Source organism: Gekko japonicus, unplaced genomic scaffold (assembly GCF_001447785.1).
Source record: "Gekko japonicus isolate JY-2015 unplaced genomic scaffold, Gekko_japonicus_V1.1 scaffold4360, whole genome shotgun sequence".
Taxonomy (NCBI): Eukaryota; Metazoa; Chordata; class Lepidosauria; order Squamata; family Gekkonidae; genus Gekko; species Gekko japonicus.
The window spans coordinates 32,914-54,240 of record NW_015176105.1 but is presented as its reverse complement, the minus strand read 5'-3'; the positions used below and the strand labels follow the sequence as shown (position 1 = coordinate 54,240).

At 49.6% G+C, this 21,327-nt stretch overlaps 1 protein-coding gene across 1 annotated transcript in view; it reads left to right on the top strand.

The window, feature by feature from the left end:
- Positions 1–21,327, top strand: part of MYO1B (myosin IB) — a gene marked incomplete at its 5' end in the record, with an annotated part of 79,891 nt that overhangs the window by 27,010 nt on the left and 31,554 nt on the right. The window contains 5 exons of the mRNA XM_015426759.1: positions 2,453–2,679; positions 9,462–9,662; positions 12,274–12,367; positions 15,289–15,438; positions 17,259–17,327. Coding sequence (XP_015282245.1) covers positions 2,453–2,679; positions 9,462–9,662; positions 12,274–12,367; positions 15,289–15,438; positions 17,259–17,327 — 741 coding nt within the window. The remainder of the gene's footprint in view (positions 1–2,452; positions 2,680–9,461; positions 9,663–12,273; positions 12,368–15,288; positions 15,439–17,258; positions 17,328–21,327) is intronic.

Here is a 21,327-nt window from a genome sequence, read left to right as displayed (position 1 = left end):
GTTCAATCCCCGGCATCTCCAGTTAAAGGACCAAGTGGAGATCGTCTGCCAGTCCGAGTAGACAGTCCTGACCTTGATGGACCAGTGGTCTGATTCATTATTAAGGCAAGGCCGTGGCTCCATGGTTGAGCATTTGCTGTGTGTGCAGGAGGTCCCAGGTTCAGTCCCTGGCATCCCCAGTTAACAGAATCACGCAGCAGGTGATGTGAAAGAGCTCAGCCTGAGACCCCGGAGAACCACTGCCAGTCAGAGTAGACAATACTGACCTCGATGATCCAAGGGTCTGATTCAGTATAAGAGAGCTTCATGTATTCGTCGGGCGTCTGCCCAGGGCCGGCTCACCTCCAGATCTAACCCACCATCAAAGATAGCAGCTCGGTGGTGGTACAGTGACGGCGGCGGCTCCTATACAAAGGCCTGGCGGAAGAGCTCCGTCTTGCAAGCCCTGCGGAACTGCGCCAGGTCCCGCAGGGCCCGAACCTGCTCTGGGAGCTCGTTCCACCAGACAGGAGCCGCCGCCGAAAAAGCGATGGGGAAGTGATGGGGAAGACCTCAGCCTGAGGCCCTGGAGTGCAGCTGCCAGTCCGAGTAGGCAATACTGATTGTGATGGACCAAAGGTGTGATTCGGTATACCGCCTTTTCTGGTATATCCCCAAAGAGCATTGTGCTCAGTGGATAACAACTCACTGGTGATCCCTGGCCCGAAAAGTATGTGTCAGGCAGAGCTAGGGCTTTTCTGGCCGTGGCCCCGGCCTGGTGGAACTCTCTGTAGAGCGAGACCCAGGCACTGCGGGATCTAGTGCAATTCTACATGGCCTGTAAGATGGAAGTGTTCCGCCAGGCCTATGCTTGAGGGCAGCAACGGTTTCTATTAGGATGGTTTATATTTATTTATTTATTTATTCCTTCGATTTATATACCGCTCACCCCCTAAGGGCTCTGAGCGGTTTACATTATACAGTTCAGACAATTCCTATCTAAGGGCCACACACATACAATGGAGGGAAGTTACTAGCCTAACAGGCACCCTATAGCGAAGTCTTGTTGTTATAATCTCTCTGCGGGAGGTCTTTCCAATCCGGCGATGGCGTCTTCCTGGCGCAGGTCTTCCTTCGGTCGCCGCGATTCCTCAGGCTTGGGCCAAGGGCACGTCAGCACGTGTTCCTGCTGCGGCCTCTGTCCAGTAGGCTCTGGCCTGCTGCATCGCCCCGCCTCCGCGCTCCGTCGGCACAGCCTCCGCTCGCTCGCTCGACTCGCCACCGCCGCCACGTCAGAACTGGCCTCTCCCCCTTCCTTTCTCTCGTGTCCCTTTTCCCCTCCCTGGTCTCTAATTCTTTTATTTACTAACTATATTTTATATTTTATTTACTATCTTTTATTTACTAACTATATGATATTTATTTATGATAACTATATCTATATGATAGTTATTTATTTACTAACTATATGATAGTTATTTCCTCTCTAGATAAGGGGCACCATGTTATACTTCCTTTTATGTGCCACCATAGTGGTTGAAACAGTATTGTAAGAGTTGTTTTAATAGATTAAACTTATGAATACTGTTGTTATCCGCTCTGAACCCTGTTGGACGTGGGTTGTTGTTGTTGTTCAGTTGCACAGTCGAGTCTGACTCTTTGCGACCCCATGGGCCAGGGCTATAAATCTAATATACAAATAAATAAATATAAGGCCGCTTCATGTATGTTCCAAGAAAGGAGATACCCACACATGTGCATATGGAGATGCGCATTTATGTACAGAAATATTTAATTGTAAACAGCCCAAGTTCCCTTCCTTTTGAATCATTCATGAAAAGAAGCGAGCTTTTGGCTTGTCTCTTCAGCGCTGTGGCTTGTCTCTTCGGCACTGGAACTACTTGGGTGAAACCAGAAAGGACAGCTGAGCCTTCATGTTATTCTTTTGTATGTTTTTGAGTTGCACAGGCATGTTGGTTTTCAGTAGAAGAGCAAGATCGGAGTCCAGTAGCACCTTAAAGACAAAGAAGATTTCCGGGGTATAAGCATTCGAGCTGATGAAAGGAGCTTTGACTTTCAAAAGCTCGTACCCTGGAAATCTTGTTGGTCTTGATGGAGCTACTGGACTCGAATCTTGCTCTTCTACTACAGACCAACATGGCCATGCACCTCAAAAATATATAAAAGAATCACATGAAGGCTCAGCTGTCCTTCCTGGTTTCACCCAAGTAGTTCCAGTGCCGAAGAGCCAAGCCACAGTGCCGAAGAGCCAAGCCACAAGCTTGCTTCTTTTCATGACCGATCCAAAATGAAGGGAACCTGTGAATACGTAAAGCTGTTTACCGTTGAGCATGGAGGAAGAATACTTTGGGGTGTGTGAGCGGTTTATTATCAAGCCTCCTTCAGTCGATTCTCCACTCTGACTCACGAAATTTGCTTTTGCTTATTGAGATTCCTGGTCTTCCCCTTTTAGGTGATGTATCAAGTGGAAGGATTCGTTGACAAGAACAATGACCTCTTGTACCGTGATCTGTCACAAGCCATGTGGAAAGCCAGCCACCCCCTCATTAAATCGCTGTTCCCGGAAGGAAACCCTGCCAAGATTAACTTAAAGAGACCTCCAACGGCTGGTTCACAGTTCAAGTCTTCCGTGGCGACCTTGATGAGGAACTTGCAGACCAAAAACCCCAACTACATCAGGTAACTTCTAAGGAATGAAGCGAAGCTTTGGAACAGCGGTCCACGACCTTTTTGAGCCTGCAAGCACCTTTGGAATTCTGATACAGTGGGGTGGGGGCAGCCACAAAATGGCTGCTGCGGGAGGCGGAGCCAGCCACAAAAATGGCCGCTGCAGGAGGCGGAGCCAGCCACAACATGGCCGCTGCAGCTTGCCTTCAGTCACATGGTGAACATCCTTGTACTGTGATGGAAGCTGCCGCCAATGCAACATATTTACAAATCTGCAGAGTCAATCAAATCTCCAGTCCTTGATCGGAAGCCTCACTGTGCCCTGGGTCAGAGCAGACTCAGCCGAGACCGAGGGGACGAGACAGAATCACTAACCAAAAGCTCTAAGTCGAGAGTCCAGTCCAAGAGTCATACACAAGGGAAGGCAGCCGAGGGTCCAAGAAGCAGAGTCTGAGCGGGTCCAAGAGGCGTGGTCGAGCAGGTCTGGGGTCGAAGCCAAAGGTTCAGGAGTTGCAGCCAGGAACAGGTCCGGGTGGTGTGGTCACGCGTCTCCAGGAAGGTGACGAGTTGCTCCCACACCTCCCCGATCTGAAGCCCCGTCCTTGATGGCCGGCTCACAGCTGGGTCTCCTTGCTTGTGAGAGAGCCATCCATTCGGCTCGTTAACCCCAGGTGTTCCTCTTGATTTGGCAGACGCACGGCAGCGAGGCACGCCCTCTGCCTCCTCTCTCGAGGAGCTCCATGGGTGCCCGCCTCCTCCTGCATTCCCTTGGCTCCGGGGAAAGGGGAGGCGAGGCAGCCTGTGAAGCCTCCCCAAGATCTTGGGTTGCCGAGGTGCTGCCTCTCAGGGTTGCCTCTTCCGTGTCCCCAGTGCTCACGGGGATGGAGCACATGACGTCCTCGGCCACTGGGGCACGAGGGCCTGCCTCCGCCATCCCAGGGTCGTCGATAGCACCAGCGGGTTGAGTCTCAGACAGTGTTCCCTCTAAGCTGTGGAGTCTTGTGAGCAAAAATTCTACTTTGGGAGCTATTGGCATTAAAGGTGAGAGCGAGCCATTTGGCTACTGCATAAATCAGTTTGCTCTGGAACCCGTCCTTCCTGAGCTGAGACAAAAACGTGTGAGCCGGAGGCTAAAAAAACTGTGAGCTAGCTCACACTAACTCAGCTTAGAGGGAACACTGGTCTCAGAGGTGCTGACGGGGATGTTATCAGCATCAGCTGAGTGATAACGCCGCTAAAGCAGGCTGGCCTACGACACCCTGGGCAAAAGCCCCATCTGACCCCACCTGCTTTGTAAGTTAGGTTAAGTTAGTTATGGCCCCGGTCACACGGGAAGTTTTGGCCCAGGAGAGGGATGGATCGGGGGCGCAGCAAACGGGCGCGAGCACACCGCAACATCTGGGAATCGGCTCGCACCCGTCCCCAATCCGTTCCTTCAGGCCAATAACGCGCTGTAAAAAAACAACAACAGGAGAGGAGGACTTACCGGGTACACCGCAGCAAGCGCGGCCGTGCGATCTCCGGCACGCTCATCTTCTGGAGCAATCCAGGCTCCCGGCTGAACTGCGCATGCTCACACATGTGCAGTTCGGCAGCCTCGGTCTCCCGTCAGTGGCTTCCCCCCGGCATCTGATCGTGCCGGGGAGGAGCTGCGCGGCCGCTCAGGGGATCTATGTGATCCCGCCGCCACGTGTTTCTTTTGGTGCAGCTTTAAAAAGCCGCACTTTGACCGTACTTTATTCCCCCGTGTGGCAGGGGCCTAAGTAGCCTTTACTGGCATAGAAAAAAATTGATACAAGTAAATACAGTTTAAAAGGTAAGTTAAAACCGCAACATACGTCTACATCAGTGTGAATATGAGAGGATTTCTGTGAGATCCCTCGGCGTACCTTTATAGCAGAGTAAAGAAACTCAGCCACCTTCTCGGTGATGTTAGAGGAGAAATCATTCAAAAGTCTATCGACCTTAAACGCATCAGACCAGTCCCTCAGCCTAACTAGGACAGAATGTAAATGCATATAACGTAAATCTGTATACAGGTGACAATGGAGAAGAACATGAGTGATGGACTCCACACATTTTTGATTGCAAGGGCATTATCTGGCTGAGTAGGCTCTCTTATTGAATCTGCCATGAAAAAATAGCAGACGGCACGGCATTACGTCTGGCAAGGGAAGCTTTGTAAAAATGTTTGATGGGTACCAGAAAAGGAGATGTTGGGCGCCACGTTGGGAGACTTCTGTTTTATTTATTTATTTATTTTTCGGATTCCTGCCCCGCCCTCCTGGCCGAAGCTGGCTCAGGGCGGCTTACATAAAAACAGATAAGTTACATTAAAGCATAAGTTGCAATTAAAACCATTCTAAAACCATCGTAAAGTGCTAGTCATCATAAGAACATAAGAGACGCCAATGTTGGATCAGGCCAAAGGCCCATCCAGTCCAACACTCTGTATCACACAGTGGCCAGAAATACCCGGTGCCATCAGGAGGTCCACCAGTGGGGCCAGGACATTAGAAGCCCTCCCACTGTTGACCCCCCCCCCAAGCACCAAGAAGACAGAGCATCACTTGCCCCAGAGCCCCTATCTATACCTTGTGGCTAATAGCCACTGATGGACCTCTGCTCCATATGCTTATCTAATTCACTTTTGAAGCCGTCCATGCTTGTAGCCGCCACCACTTCCTGTGGCAGTGAATTCCATGTGTTGATCACTCTTTGGGTGAAGAAGTACTTCCTTTTATCCATTCTAACCCGACCGCTCAGCAATTTCATGGAGTGCACACGAGTTCTTGTATTGTGAGAAAGGGAGAAAAGTACCTCTTTCTCTACCTGCTCTTTCCCATGCATAATCTTATATACTTCAATCATGTCACCCCTCAGTCGTCGTTTCTCCAAGCTAAAGAGCCCTAAGCGCTTTAACCTTTCCTCATAGGGAAAGTGTTCCAACCCTTTTATCATTCGAGTTGCCCTTTTCTGCACTTTTTCCAAAGCTGTAATATCCTTTTTAAGGTGTGGTGACCAGAACTCATTGCTGTCATTGTTGTTCGTATGACAGTAGCAGCCATTATTCAGAGTTCTCGGCTCGGCTCAGAGCGTTCATTTTGATTGTCCGTGCAGTGGTGGCAGTTTCTGGAATCCAGGGCCCTCTCACATTCAGCCATCCGGTGTTCTTCATTGGGGGTGGCGGTGGCTCCCATAAGCCTGGTGGAAAAGCTCCGTTTGACAGGCCCCGCGGGACTGTAAAAGGTCCCACGGGGCCCTGATCTCCTCCTGGAGCTCATTCCACCAGGATGGGGCCGCCACCGAGAAAGCCCTGGTCCTGGTCGTCGATAGCCTCGCCTCCTTAAAACCCGGGAGGGCCAGCCACGTTTAGAAAGTGGTTGCTTTCAGTTTGATGAAGGAAAAGTAGCTGATGGATGCCAGAAAACTCATCTGAGAAAGCAGGGCCGTGTTCATGCCTGGCTCCCGAGGACCGCACTGCAAGGAACGGCGGTGCCTTGTTATTCCCACAAGCCGAAGTTCAGCTTGCTGGAAGGAAGCTTTCGGGCTCCGTAGAACCCTCCTTCAGGTGTTGAAGCTCCGTGCATTCTAGACTCTCTCCGTCATGGGAACGGGATCTGTCATCTTGCTTTGGCCTTTGCTCCAGAGCTAATAACATTTTTTATTAGGTCCAGGGGTCGCGAAACCCTGAATGTTTTGCCGATGCCTCTGGAGCGGCTTCCTAGCAGTGGGCGGGCTTGAGAGCCCGTGGCCACGAAACTCTTCCATTGCCTGTCATGGGAACGGGATCTGTCATCTTGCTTCGACCTTCACTCCAGAGCTAATAACATTTTTTATTAGGTCCAGGGGTCGCGAAACCCTGAATGCTTCCTAGCAGTGGGCGGCTTGAGAGCCCGTGGCCACGAAACTGTTCCATCGCCTACTCACCCACAATTAGTCGATTGCTAATAATGTAATGGCAGTCGGTCAATTTAAGCACATTTTGCTGACTCAGGCCAATTCTGAGAGTGTCTGAACCTTCAAGCGCATTTCTATCCTATGAGCGGTCTTGGCCGGTTGCCTCTGTGGTTTAGAGGCTTGGTTCAGTTTGCAGTTAGCATGAGCCAATGGGAACACGCCCAGGGAAAGCAAATCTGAGAGTGTAACAGTCGTGATTTCAGTGGGGAGGAGGGAGCTGCTCTGAAGCAGCATTCAGCTAAAAGCAATCCAACGAAGTGAGCATTGACTCCCAAAAGCTCCTACCAGTTTGAGAGAGAGCCGGTTTGGTGTAGCGGTCAAGTGCGCGGACTCTAATCCGGGAGAACCGGGTTTGATTCCCCACTCCTCCACTTGCAGCTGCTGGATGACCTTGGGTCAGTCACAAGTTCTCTCAGAGCTGTTCTCTCAGGAGCAGTTCTGGAAAGAGCTCTCTCAGCCCCACCTACAACACAGGGTGTCTCTTGTGGGGAGGGGAAGGGAAAGGAGTTTGTAGGCCACTCTGAGCCCCCAAGTGAAGGACAGGGTATAAATCCAATCTCCTCCTCTTCTCCTTCTCCTCCTCCTCCTCCTCCTCCTCCTTCCCTGCCACAAATTGTGTTCGTCTTTAAGGTGCTCCTGGACTCCTGCTCTTTTGTACTGCTGTAGACAGACTAACACGCCTATGAACCTTGACCAGTTAAAAGCAAGACCCTGGAGTGATAGGTTGTATTTTTTTGGGGGGGCACTGAAAGTGGCAGGATTATGCCCGGCGAGTCTTTGGATGGAAGCAAGCTGCCTGCTGCTTTGAGCTTCCTGCAGTCCCCCTCACCCCTGAGAGTATTGGGGAGGGAGTCCATTTAGGACGGTACTTTGCCTAGAAGCATGATGGGACTCATAGCAGCCTTAATAGCCCAGACTAGCACAATCTCATCAGATTTTGGAAGTTCAGTAGGATCAGTACTCGGATGAGAGACCACTGAGGAAGACTGCAGAGGAAAGCCACAAGCACAGACAGCTTCAAGGGGGGGATTGGTTAAACATGTGGTGTAGAGGTCCACCAGTGGCCATTAGCCTCAAGGAACAGATGGAACACTCAGTCTGAGGAAGCGACACTCTATATTCTTGGTGTTTGGGGGGGGCAACAGTGGGAGGGCTTCTGGAGTTCTGGCCCCACTGGTGGACCTCCTGATGGCACCTGAGCTTTGGCTAGTGTGTCACACAGAGTGTTAGACTGGATGGGCCATTGGCCTGATCCAGCATGGCTTCTCTTATGTTCTTATGCCTGGTGCAGTGATGCTCTGTATTCTTGGTGATTGGGGGGCAACCGTGGGAGGGCTTCTGGAGTTCTGGCCCCACTGGTGGACCTCCTGATGGCCCCTGGGTTTTGGCCACTGTGTGACACAGAGTGTTGGACTGGATGGGCCATTGGCCTGATCCAACATAGCTTCTCTTATGTTCTTATGTCTGGGGCAGTGATGCTCTGTCTTCTTGGTGTTTGGGGGGGGCGACAGTGGGAGGGCTTCTAGAGTTCTGGTCCCACTGGTGGACCTCCTGATAGCACCTGGGTTTTGGCCGCTGTGTGACACAGAGTGTTGGACTTGAGGGGCCATTGGCTTGATCCAACATGGCTTCTCTTATGTTCTTATGTCTGGGGCAGTGATGCTTTGTCTTCTTGGTGCTGGCAACAGTGGGAGGTTTTTTGGAGTTCTGGCCCCGCTGGTGGACCTCCTGATGGCCCCTGGGTTTTGACCACTGTGTGACACAGAGTGTTGGACTGGATGGGCCATTGGCTTGATCCAACATGGCTTCTCGTACGTTCTTATGTCTGGGGCAGTGATGCTGTGTGTTCTTGGTGCTTGGGGGGGCACCAGTGGGAGGGCTTCTAGTGTCCTGGCCCCACTGGTGGACCTCCTGATGGCCCCTTGGGTTTGGCCACGGTGTGACACAGAGTGTTGGACTGGATGGGCCGTTGGTCTGATCCAACGTGCCTTCTCTTATGTTCTTATGACTCTATGGCATTATACCCTGCAGTGATCCAACCCTGCCCTCCCCAGGCTCCACCCCCCAAATCTCCAGGTTTCCCCCGACCCAGAGCTGGCAACCCTAGCTTCTGGGGGGGGGGACTCAGCTTGTTCCCACCGTATCGGGCCCAGCACCACCCTCATAGATTCCCCCTCCTTTCCCGGCTCCTTTTCTTCGATCCTCTAGTATCGTCAGTTGTCATCTTTCATTCATTTGCCCAGTTTAACACGTCCTTAACCTGACTTAGTAATACATTAAAAAGGAAGTATGAGTATTGGCCGGGGGGGGGCAGGGAAAACCGGCTCAACGTGGCTCTTGCCACAAGTTAACAGTCCAGATAGGGGCTCTGGGGCAAGTGATGCTCTGTCTTCTTGGTGCTTGGGGGGGGGGGGACAACAGTGGGAGGGCTTCTAATGTCCTGGCCCCACTGCAGGACCTCCTGATGGCACCTGGTATTTCTGGCCACTGTGTGACAGAGTGTTGGACTGGATGGGCCATTGGCCTGATCCAACATTGGCTTCTCTTATGTTCTTAATATGGAGCAGAGGTCCAACAGTGGCTATTAGCCACAAGGTATAGATAGGGGCTCTGGGGCAAGTGATGCTCTGTCTTCTTGGTGCTTGGGGGGGGGGCAACAGTGGGAGGGCTTCTAATGCCCTGGCCCCACTGGTGGACCTCCTGAGGGCACCTGGTATTTTTGGCCAATGTATGACACAGTGTTGGACTGGATGGGCCTTTGGCCTGATCCAACATTGGCGTCTCTTATGTTCTTATGTTCAGTGTTTTAACCGAGGGGCCGTTTTGACTTGCAGGTGCATCAAGCCTAACGAGAAGAAGGCGGCGCACGTCTTCACCGAGGCCCTGGTGTGCCACCAGGCTCGCTACTTGGGGCTGCTGGAAAACGTCCGGGTCAGGAGGGCGGGGTACGCATTCAGGCAGCCCTACGTCCCTTGTCTGGAAAGGTACAAGATGCTTTGTAAGCAGACGTGGCCCCGCTGGAGAGGCCCTGCCAGGTAAGGATCCTTACAAGTATCGACATCCCTAAAGCCAAGACCCCCTAGCCTTTTCGATCTTGTGGGGCACATTTGGAATTCTGACACCGCGTGGCAGAGGAAGCTACAAAATGGCTGCTGCAGGAGGTGGAGCCGACCACAAAATGGCCGCTGCAGCTTACCTTCAGTCACGCACTGAAGACAGGATGCTGGATTAGATGGACCTCTGGTCTGATCCAGCTGGGCTTGTCTTATGTTCTTAGGAAGACCTCAGCCTCTGTGCCCTGCTGTTGGCCCTCCAGAGGAACCGGTTGGCCCCTGTGTGAGACAGGATGCTGGACTAGATGGACCCTCACTGGTCTGATCCGGCAGGGCTCTTCTTATGTTCTTGGGAAGCCCTCGGCCTTTATGCACTGTTGTTGGCCCTCCAGAGGAACTGGTTGGCCCCTGTGTGAGACGGGATGCTGGACTAGAGGGACCCTCACTGGTCTGACCCAGCAGGGCTCTTCTGATGTTCTTCTCAGGAAAAGGCCTCGGCCTCTCTGCCCTGCTGTTGGCCCTCCAGAGGAACTGGCTGGCCATTGTGTGAGAGACAGGATGCTGGACTAGATGGACCTCTGGTCTGTTCCAGCTGGGCTTGTCTTATGTTCCTAGGAAGGCCTCGGCCTCTCTGCCCTGCTGTTGGCCCTCCAGAGGAACTGGCTGGCCATTGTGTGAGAGACAGGATGCTGGACTAGATGGACCACTGGCTGCTGCAGTTTACCTTCAGTCACGCGCAATGTTCCCTCTAAGCTGTGGAGTCTTGTGAGCAAAAATTCTACTTTGTGAGCCACTGTCATTAAAGTTGTGAGCGAGCCATTTGGCTACTGCAGAAATCTGTTTGCTCTGGAGCCACTTCTCCTGAGCTACTACAAAAATGTGTGAGCCAGAGGCTAAAAAACTGTGAGCTAGCTCACACTAACTCAGCTTAGAGGGAACATTGGTCACGCGCTGAAGACAGGATGCTGGACTAGATGGACCTCTGGTCTGATCCAGCTGGGCTTGCCTTATGTTCTTAGGAAAGCCTCGGCCTCTATGCCCTGCTGTAGGCCCTCCAGAGGAGCTGGTTGGCCCCTGTGTGAGACAGGAGGCTGGACTAGATGGACCCTCACTGGTCAGATCCAGCAGGGCTCTTCTGATGTTCTTAGGAAGGCCTCAACCTCTCTGCCCTGTTGTTGGCCCTCCAGAGGAACTGGCTGGCCATTGTGTGAGAGACAGGATGATGGACTAGATGGACCACTGGTCTGATCCAGCTGGGCTCTTCTTATGTTCTTAGTAAGTCCTGGGCCTTTATGCACTGTTGTTGGCCCTCCAGAGGAACGGGTTGGCCACTGTGAGTCAGGATGCTGAACTAGATGGACCCTCACTGCTCTGATCCGGCAGGGCTCTTCTGATGTTCTTAGGAAGGCCTCAACCTCTCTGCCCTGTTGTTGGCCCTCCAGAGGAACTGGTTGGCCACTGTGTGAGACGGGATGCTGGACTGGATGGACCCTCACTGGTCTGATCCGGCAGGGCTCTTCTGATGTTCTTAGGAAGCCCTCGGCCTCTCTGCCCTGTTGTTGGCCCTCCAGAGGAACTGGTTGGCCACTGTGTGAGACGGGATGCTGGACTGGATGGACCCTCACTGGTCTGATCCGGCAGGGCTCTTCTGATGTTCTTAGGAAGCCCTCGGCCTCTCTGCCCTGTTGTTGGCCCTCCAGAGGAACTGGTTGGCCACTGTGTGAGACGGGATGCTGGACTGGATGGACCCTCACTGGTCTGATCCGGCAGGGCTCTTCTGATGTTCTTAGGAAGCCCTCGGCCTCTATGGCCTGTTGTTGGCCCTCCAGAGGAAGTGGTTGGCCACTCTGGGAGACAGGATGCTGGAATAGGTGGACCACTGGTCTGGTCCAGCAGGTCTCTTCTTATGTTCTCAGCTTGTGCTCTTCAGAACAACCCATTTAATTTGCGAGTGACTATAGTGAAATCCCACTCCGAAAGGAAAGTGGATACCTAGTGCAAAATAGTCATGTGGACCGATCCTGACACCATCATTCTGTGTGCATTTTCCTAGAAATCCAGAATTCAGTAAAAGACACACAAGGGTTAGGTGGTTATTTAATTGTGTGATTGGGGCCATGGTCACACACACTCTAAATAATGTACTTTCAATCCATTTCAGTGCTCTTTCCAACTGGCTATTTCCATATCATCTCTGTAGGCTTTCAGTTGTGGGAAGAAGCGTTTTCAGGATCTTGGCAAACCCTCACAGTTCTCAAATAGCCACTTTTTGCCCTGTTTTGCCTAAATGTTGTGTAAAACATTTAAAGCCAGAAGAAGGTGCCTTCATCGCTTGGGCAATTTCACAAGCTGGTTCTGAAGCAATAGCTAATCTTTTATCAGATCAGAAGTCTTGTCTGTTTGCACTGTAGTTTTACTGTTGTGGAGCATGAGGTTTTTGCAAACAGAGTGAAAGAAAAGTCACTGGCTGTTTTTATGTGCCCATCCTTTCTCCCCGACCCCCCGTTTTATAGTCTCCTGTTGCCAAAATGTCACACGTTCCTTTGTGGCAGCTACAACAGTGTGTAGACATAGGTGTGCTTTTTTTTAACAGAACTGGAGTGGAGGTCCTATTCAATGACCTAGAGATCCCTGAAGAAGAGTATTCCTTCGGTAGATCAAAAATATTCATCCGCAATCCAAGAACAGTACGTATACAAACCCTTTCTCAGAAGCAGCTTGAGAGGAGATTTGTCTGTCTTTTTCTGATCACTGAGCAATGAAAGGTTAAGAGAGCCAGTTTGGTGTAGTGGTTAGAAGCGCGGACTCTCATCTGTGAGAAACGAGTTTGATTCCCCACTCTTCCACATGCTCTCTCTGTTAGAGAGAGCATGCGGGGAGCCAGTTTGGTGTAGTGGTTAAGAGCACAGACTCTAATCTGGGAGAACCGGGTTTGATTTCCCAGTCCTCCACATGCAGCTACTGGTGTGACCTTGGGTCAGTCACAAGTTCTCTCAGAGCTGTTCTCTCAAGAGCAGTCCTCGGAGGAGCTCTCTCAGCCCCACCTACCTCACAGGCAAGCTGTGGAGTCTTGTGAGCAAAAATCCTACTTTGTGAGCCAGTTGTGAGCCAGCTATGCCCTGACGAAGAGAGTTTTGACCCTCAAAACCTAACACCCTGGAAATCTTGTCGGTGCTGTTGGACTGAAATCTTGCCTATCTCAGCATGTTTCCCTGTATCCAGATCTTCCATCACTGTACTGCACTTGCTATCTTTGGAGGGGAGGGGGGACATATTCTGGTAAGGGAAGGGGCTGTGGCTCAGTGCTAGAGCACCTGCTTGGCGTGCAGAAGGTCCCAGGTTCAATCCCCGGCATCTCCAGTTAAAAGGACCAGGCGTTAGGCGATGGGAAAGACCTCCCCCGTTGGCAGTCAGACCCCTCGCGCAGACGGGTACTTGGCAGCCAGAGAGAAAAGAAGCCCAAACACCCTTCATATAATATCACTCCAGATGTCGCAAGTGCAGCACAGTGCCTGGCCACAAATGACCCCAGAAGGGGTGCCAGTCAGAAGACCAGCCTGGGAAAATACCTGGAGATGAGTCAAGAGGCTGACTTGCACAGCACCTCACCTTGTATGAACCCGTTTAATCCTCAATCCTGCATCCTCCGTCTGGCACCTTTACCCTTATCAGCATATCCATAACACCTGGAAATTTCCCCTGTCCTTGTACTCCAGAGGTCATCGGTGAATATTAACACCCACAGCCTATAACTGGGAGAGCCATCAGGCTCCACTCAGATTCTTTGATCTCCCTCCGGGAGAGCCATCAGGCTTTGTCTAAGTCTTGGGGGAAATCCCAGTAAACTCATCACGCTATTGTTTTCGGGGCAAACCTGTCATAGTGCCTCAAGGATCATTTCCCCTAAAAATATGAACACTCATCTCCAGTGTTCTCGGCACCATACCTCACGCACCCCCACTTGTGTGTGGGTTCACCTCTCCCGTAAAACACTGGTCGTTTTCACAACCTTCTCCACGGACCTCTGATCTCCTTGACTGGTAGATATCACCCTCAAAACTCTGTTGTGTGGGTGCAGGGTTCACGCGATGCAAAGATGACAGGATATAAGTCTGCAGGAACTGACTGAAGCCTCTCGGCTTCCCAGCGTTTATTTATAAGCTTCTAGTTTCTAGTTTCCCCCCCTTTTCATACATTACAGCATCCTAGTCATGAGACATGAACTAAGGAATGTGTGTCTGCAGGCAAGTTCTCTGTTATCTCTGTCTCTCCCCCTCTCTCAAGGCCAAACCGACTGCGTCATTAAGCAGTACCTCATGCTCTTAGCACACAAATACTTTTGGGTTCCCAATCTCCAGGCAGGAGAATAGTGGATCCATCTGCACTGCTTTCCTACAAAACTCCCTCGCTTTTCCCTACTCGTCCCTGTTTATCCTCTTAGCTAGTTTGGTGTAGTGGCTAATTGTGTGGACTCTAATCTGGGAGGACCGGGTTTGATTCCCCACTCCTCCACGTGCACCTGCTGGATGCCCTTGGGCAAGCCATAGTTCTGGCATAGCTGTTCTTGAAAAAAGAGCAGTTTCTGTCAGAGCTCTCTCAGCCCCACCTACCTCCCAGGGTGTCTTTTGTGGGGAGGGGAAGGGAAAGGAGTTTGTAAGCCGCTCTGAGACTCCTCTGGGTAGTGAGGGGTGGGGTACAAATCCAATCTCCTCCTCTTCTAGTTTGTTTGTTCCACGTGTGTTTTGTATGTGCGTTTTGCTCTTTTATTATTTTTCAATAAAAAACCTTGCCGGTTGAACATCCACCTGGTTTATCTTGAGAGTTGTCTAAGGGAAAGATCCTGGTATGCATTGGTGAAGATCCCAAAATACCTGCCCTCTCACTAAGATAATTGTGATTTAACAACCACTTTGGGCAGGGGTCGTTTCGTAGAAAAAGAGCTAGGGGAACTCATTAGCATAACTCATTAGCATATGCCACACCCCCTGAGATCACCGGACGTGTGTCATAAGGCCACACACCCCGCCCCCAACGGTCCCGGCTGCCGCCGGCCTTGCAGCTCCACTGCCGAGCCCCATGAGGGGCCTGGCGGTGGACTTGCAAGGCCGGCAGGAGTGCGAGGAAGCCCCGCAAAGGCCCTCCCTGGCCCCAGGGAGGCAGGGGTGGGGAGAGGCAGGGAGGAAGCAACTTACCCTCCCTCTTCTCCTGCCTCCTCCTGGCTGAATGAGGGCCGGAAGCGGGGGGCGGGGCTTTGTCATGTCCCCCGCCCCCCGTACCTCACCCGGGGGAACTGTGATCCTCTGCGATCCCCCCCGAAATGACCTCTGACTTTGGGTAACATCACCTGAGACCCTGGAGAGATGCTGCCAGTCTGAGTAGACAGTACTGACCTTTAACCTGAAGCTTTCATGGCTGGCATCATAACACCCTTTAATTAAATGTATTTAATTAACACAAGGCCCAACTTTTAAAGTAAAGATTGTTAAGTGCTGACCTCGATGGACCAATGGAATTTTAATGAGTATAAGGCAGTTTCACTTGTGTTCCCCGTGTGTGCAAAATATTCTTATTCTGTTCTTCTCCCTCCAAACCTACCCAACCCGCATAGCTCTTCAAGTTGGAAGACCTGCGGAAACAACGCCTCGAGGATTTGGCAACGTTAATCCAGAAGATCTACAGGGGCTGGAAGCGCCGTACGCAGTTCCTTCTCATGAAGAAGAGTCAGATTGTGATCGCTGCCTGGATCAGGAGATACGCGGTAAGGCAGGGTTTGATTCACGCAGGCCCTTATCCTCTCCTGTCTGGAGGGCTCCATGCAGGTAATCGTTCTTTAAAATTGAAGCACGGTGTCGTGCATTCCTGAAATACAAGACAAATTGAAAGAAAATTAATTGCTGTGAAATCCAGACAGCTCTGTATCACTGCTTTGTCTAGACCTGGATGTGTCTGCCGCTGCCGGGAGAGTTTCATATCTGCCAGACAGCACATTGGGAATGTATCTGTACTTACTGGAAGTCAACAATAGCGTTTTGAACTAAACTTGAAAGGCTGTAGCAAAACTAGCATAGACGTTGGCCCGGTACAGATACAGCAGTTAACCTTGCTTTTTCACTGTATCCTGACTGCAGCCCCAGTGTAGTTAATCCCTCCCCCCAAGGGGGCACGCATGTAGATACTTGAGATCTACTTAGCGTATGAGTCAATCGGCTGCCCAAATGCATTTCCCAAGGCAGCGAACATGAGACGTTAAAATATTTAAAATAAAGTGTATATATAGATATCTGTGTGGTTTTACTTTTGTACCACGTTTTTATTTAGCATTCTGTTTGTGTGTGTGTGTGTGTCTGTGTTATTCATTTATTTATTTGCTCTCAAGTTGCAAGTTGACTTATGGCAACCCAGTAGGGCAGGGATGTCAAACATAAGGCCCGGGGGCCGGAACTGGCCCGTCCAGGGTTTTTATGTGTCCCGTGAGCAACTAGTGCAAGGGAGGGAACAGGAGAATGTTCTTGGGGGAAGTGGGCGGAGCCACTCGGATTGTGGCTTCAGCGTGGCAGAACAACCTCGTCTGTAGCAGTCAAGCAGCGTGGGAGCATCCGCCCAGTGCTGCACCGCTGGCTCTCCAAGTCCGCCCATATGAGTTTTCCTTTGCACCCCCCTCCCAGCCCATGGGGGCCTTGCAGTGAGGATGCACCAACTTGGAGCTTACCAGCTGCTGTCCTTTATGCAGTTCACATCTCCGGTACCTGACCTTACATTTTATGGCCCAGATGGCCTTGGCCCGGCCCAGCAAAGTGACATTTCTGTCAGATCCAGCTCTCATAACAAATAACGTAAGAACATAAGAGACGCCAACGTTGGATCAGGCCAATGGCCCATCCAGTCCAACACTCTGTCACACGGTGGCCAAAAATACCAGGGGCCATCAGGAGGTCCACCAGTGGGGCCAGGACACTAGAACCCCTCCCACTGTTGCCCCCCCCCAAGCACCAAGAATACAGAACATCACTTGCCCCAGACTGAGAGTTCCTATCTATACCTTGTGGCTAATAGCCACTGATGGACCTCTGCTCCATATGCTTATCCAATTCCCTCTTGAAGCCGGACTGCTTGTAGCCGCCGCCACCTCCTGTGGCAGTGAATTCCATGTGTGAATCCCTCTTTGGGAAAGAAGTCCTCAGGAAGGATGGCTCCAGAGCAAACTAATTGATGCAGGAACCAAATCGCTGGCTCGCAACTTCAATGCCAGTAGCTCACAAAGTAAAATTTTTGCTCACAAGGCTCCACAGCTTAGAGGGAGCCCTGCCCTGCAGTAGGTTTTTCAAGGCAAGAGACGGACAGAGGGGATTTGCCATCGCCTGCCTCTGTGCCGTGACCCTTGGCTTCCATGGTGGTCTCCCATCGAAATATGGACCAGGGCTGATCCTGCTTTGCTTTCAAAAACTGAAAAGACCGGGCTAGCCTGGGCAGATGTGTGTGTGTGTGTATAAGTAACCGTTTATGATTCAATCAGTGCTCATTTGTTTTCGAATCCTGATTCACCACTTTGACACGTACGTATGTTTGTCTTTGCTACAGCAACAGAAGAGGTACCAGCAGACCAAGAGTTCTGCCATCGTGGTCCAGTCCTATATCAGAGGGTGGAAGGTGAGTCTGTATCTTCTGAATGTTCTCTTCTTCTCCTACCCCCCCGTGACTGCTGTCTCTTTGTATCCTGATCCTCTCGTTCCTCCAAGGATCAGAGGAGAGTCACTTGTGGTTCTTCCCCTCCTCCAGAAGCATAGAGCCAGTTTGGTGTAGTGGTTAAGTGCACGGACTCTAATCTGGGAGAACCTAGTTGGATTCCCTGTTCCTCCGCATGCAGCTGCTGGATGACCTTGGGCAAGCCATAGTTCTGATAAGAGCTGTCCTTGAAAAAGAGCCGTTTCTGTCAAGAGCTCTCTCAGCCCCACCTACCTCACAGGGTGTCTGTCGTGGGGATGGGGAGGTAAAGGAGTTTGTAAGCCGCTCTGAGACTCCAAGTATGACTCCTCCTCCTCCTTCCATTTTATCTTCAGAACAACCCTGTGGGGTAGATTAGGCTGAACGGCCGCTTGGTCCAGGGACAGCCAAGAAGCTTCATGGCTGAATGAAGATGTCAGTCTGGGTCTTCCCAGCCCTCTTCTGACCCTATGACCAACATAGTCTCAGCGTCCAGCCATTCAGAGCTGGAACCCAGAGCTTCTGCCAGTATCCCAGCCTATACAGTTGCGGTGGGAGATGGTAGTGCCATGATCAGGAATACTAACCAACCACACCTAAGTACAGAGAGCCAGTGTGGTGTGGTGAGTCAGCAGGGTGGTATGTGATGAGTCAGCAGCGCGATGCGGTGGCTAAAAAGGCAAATGCAATTTTGGGCAGGATCAGCAGAAGTATAGTGTCCCGATCACGCACAGGGATGGTATCTCTTTACTCTGGCTAGTCCTGACCGATGTTTGATGTTCAGAAACATTAACAAAAAAATAACATTCATAACTATCAACAAAGAACTATAACAACCCAGAGCCAACTCTTGCGCTCTTGAGTCCTTTTCCGGGAAGGACTGTAGCATGGTAGAAATTCTATAGGGAAATTGGAAAGCAAGGAAGGACTAAATTGTCCTTCATTGTCTTCCCCCTGAGATACATAAAATAGCTAAGTATAGTCTAAGCCTATCGAATATAGTGTTATTGAATAGTAGGAACTCCCTGAAGCATATAATAATGCCAGTAAAAAAGAAAAAAGTCTGATACTTCTGACTTAGCATAACAATTTAAAATGTTAGCCTTAGGAGTAGAATGAAAAAATGAATAAGTGCTATTTCACTATAAAAGATTAATCCTTCATTATCAGGTTACATAGGATTCAGTTAAATACTGTTTTAAAAATAAAATAAAAATAATAATAATAGCGGTGATGGATTTTAGCATAATTAATTTGGCATTTCAGATTCCAGTGCTACCAAATGAAGATAAGAATATAAAAACAATTACAAGAAAAAAGAGATAAAACCTTCATTTTCAGGCTGCATAAAAGTCATTGGCATGCTTTCTAGGAGCTAAGATAAGAATAATGGTAATTATAGCTTTTGACTTCTAATAAAATAACATAATACTGGTAAATCTATTAGGTCTATTATTAACAGTAAGAAATTATGAGTGCAATTTAATAAAATATTTATATATCACACTTTAGTAACCATGGTATTGTAAGCTAAGATGCTTTCAAAAAAAGAACCGTGCATGTCCTTATGCCAAAGACATAAAATAAAAGCATAAATGGATAAATATATATAGTGCAACATTTAAAGCAGAGTTGATGATTAATATATAGCCTTCTTAATACTGGCACTAGCATAACCTTGAAGTAGAATAGGGAGTTAAAACCCAAGCTGCACTAACGGTACCTACGGTACCTGTCTTTTGATACCAAGGTAAATTGCAAACCAAGTGGGAGGTAGGTATGTCCTGGATCAGGTGCGTTTTACTTTGTGGTCGCGTCTTGCTCTAGCCCATTGCCACCGGTCTGTTGGAGAGTCGAGCTGCTCGGGTACGGGGTCCAAAGGTAAGTCCGGGGGCTGCTGAAGTTGCAGGTCCTGAAGCAATTTTACTCCAGAGTTGAGATCCGATGCATGGAGCAGAGAGCCATTGTGGAGAACTTGTAGTTTATAGTAAGCAACCCATTTGTAGCGAATCTTGGCATTGATCAGTGCTGTAGTTATGGGTTTCATAGATTTTCGTCGTAGAAGAGTCTCAGTAGATAAATCTTGTAGAACCAAAATTTTTACATCATCTAAGAGCAAAAAACCTTTGGGTCTGTCAGTAGTAATTATCTTTGTTTTGGTGCGTGTGTCCATAAATTTTGCAATTACGTCTCAGGGGAAGTTGTTTTGGCGCACGCGGGAAGAACCCACTCTGTAGGCGAAGTCGATCATGGGCGCTATTCCCTCCTCGAGATCTAAGATTTTCGCCAGCCAAGTTGCTAAATATATTTTCAATTCTGTTGATTGTTCAGCATTCTCGGGGATCCCTCTAAATTTAATATTGTTAGCTTTCAGTTGATTTTCCAAGGAAATGATTTTATCCGTGGTCCATCACTTTTGTAGAAGTAAGAGGAGTCATCTTTGAGGGCCAGGCTAGCTTCCATGGTTGTTTCGGTGGTTTAAGTCACCTATGCCATGGATTGTTTAAGTTCATTAAGCTGAGTGGTTAATGGCTTTAGTAGCTCAGCAATGGTGGTAAACATATTCTTTTCCAAGGCTTGTAAAGAGTTATGGAACTCTTGCCGGGATACTGTGAGGCCTTCCGGCTGTTGGTCTGTGCCGCCCGATGCCATTTTGGAAGGGTTATCTGGAGTGCTTCTAGGAGCCCCAAGTCTCTCTGTTTTCGGGAAATAAGAGGGGACCCCTTTACTCACTATTGTGGAGTTTCTTGTTTTCGGTCCAGAATTTCTTCCCATATCTTGGGATATGTTTGTGAATTGTGCAGGCTTGGTGAAAGTCGGTTTATATGCGATTTAGGGGGAAGGATCTGGGGAGCTTAACGCTCAAGCGTCCATTACAATCTGCTCCCGTTGTTGTTTATTTTAGATTTTATTTTATTTTATTTTAGATTTGAGATCTTTCTAGAAATCTAGGGCTTCTTCAAGTTTATAGAAAGATCTATCTTGTCTGTTCATGGTTCCAGTCTCTGGATTTAAGCATCCACAGATTTACCCATGTTGAGAATTAGATATATTGATATGTGTTCTTGGTTTTCTGTGTGTGTTGTGGAACATGGAAAGGGACAGAGGGCAAAGGGCAAGAGGTTCTTAGCTGAGGGTCATAGCCTATAGCCAACAGAAAGATCTCCTGGTGGGGAGGGGCTGTCCCACATTTAGAAGACTGCTTGTTGGTTTTTTGCAATTGTCATCCCTTCAGTCATGAAAGCGTTAAGCTGAAGTTTTTGTAAGCTAATGATCGCAAGTTTAGGAGGAGAATAGCAAGAGTAGAATCTTCCCGCCAAAGAGAGGGAGGTCCTATTCTTAATTACTTTAAGATTGATTATTGACTAATCAATGTTTTGGAGATAGTACATGCTATTCTGCACGTATGCAAGGGGTAGAGCTTTGAGGAGAAACTTCCTTTCCTTTCTTCTCCCTCCCTCTCTCTCTCCCTCCCTCCCTCTCTCTCTCTCTCTGTCTCCTTCCCCATAAGGCAGAGAATGACTGTAAAAGGTAAAGTGTCCCCATACATTTCTACCTCACAGGGTTTTCAAGGCCAGAGATGATCAGAGGGGGTTTGTCCTGGCCTTCTGCATAGCAGCCCTCCTCATCCTTGGTGGTCTCCCATCCAAGTACTAACCCCGTGTTAGCCAAATTGCCTTGCTTATTAATAAATGTGGGGAATTATGAATGTTAAATGGCACTAGGCATTAACTACAGGACCATAACTTACGTATACGGGAGTCAGAATTCCCAGGACCCAGGAACAGATGCTGAGGCTGGATTAATAAAGCAATGATCTCTTTACTAAAGGTTTTTCAAGCATACAAACATAAAATCAAGCACTCACACACAGTACACAGAACTAAGAATTCGTAGTAGAAAATACAGAGACATTTGCATTAGCAGGAAGTATCGTTGGTGTGGT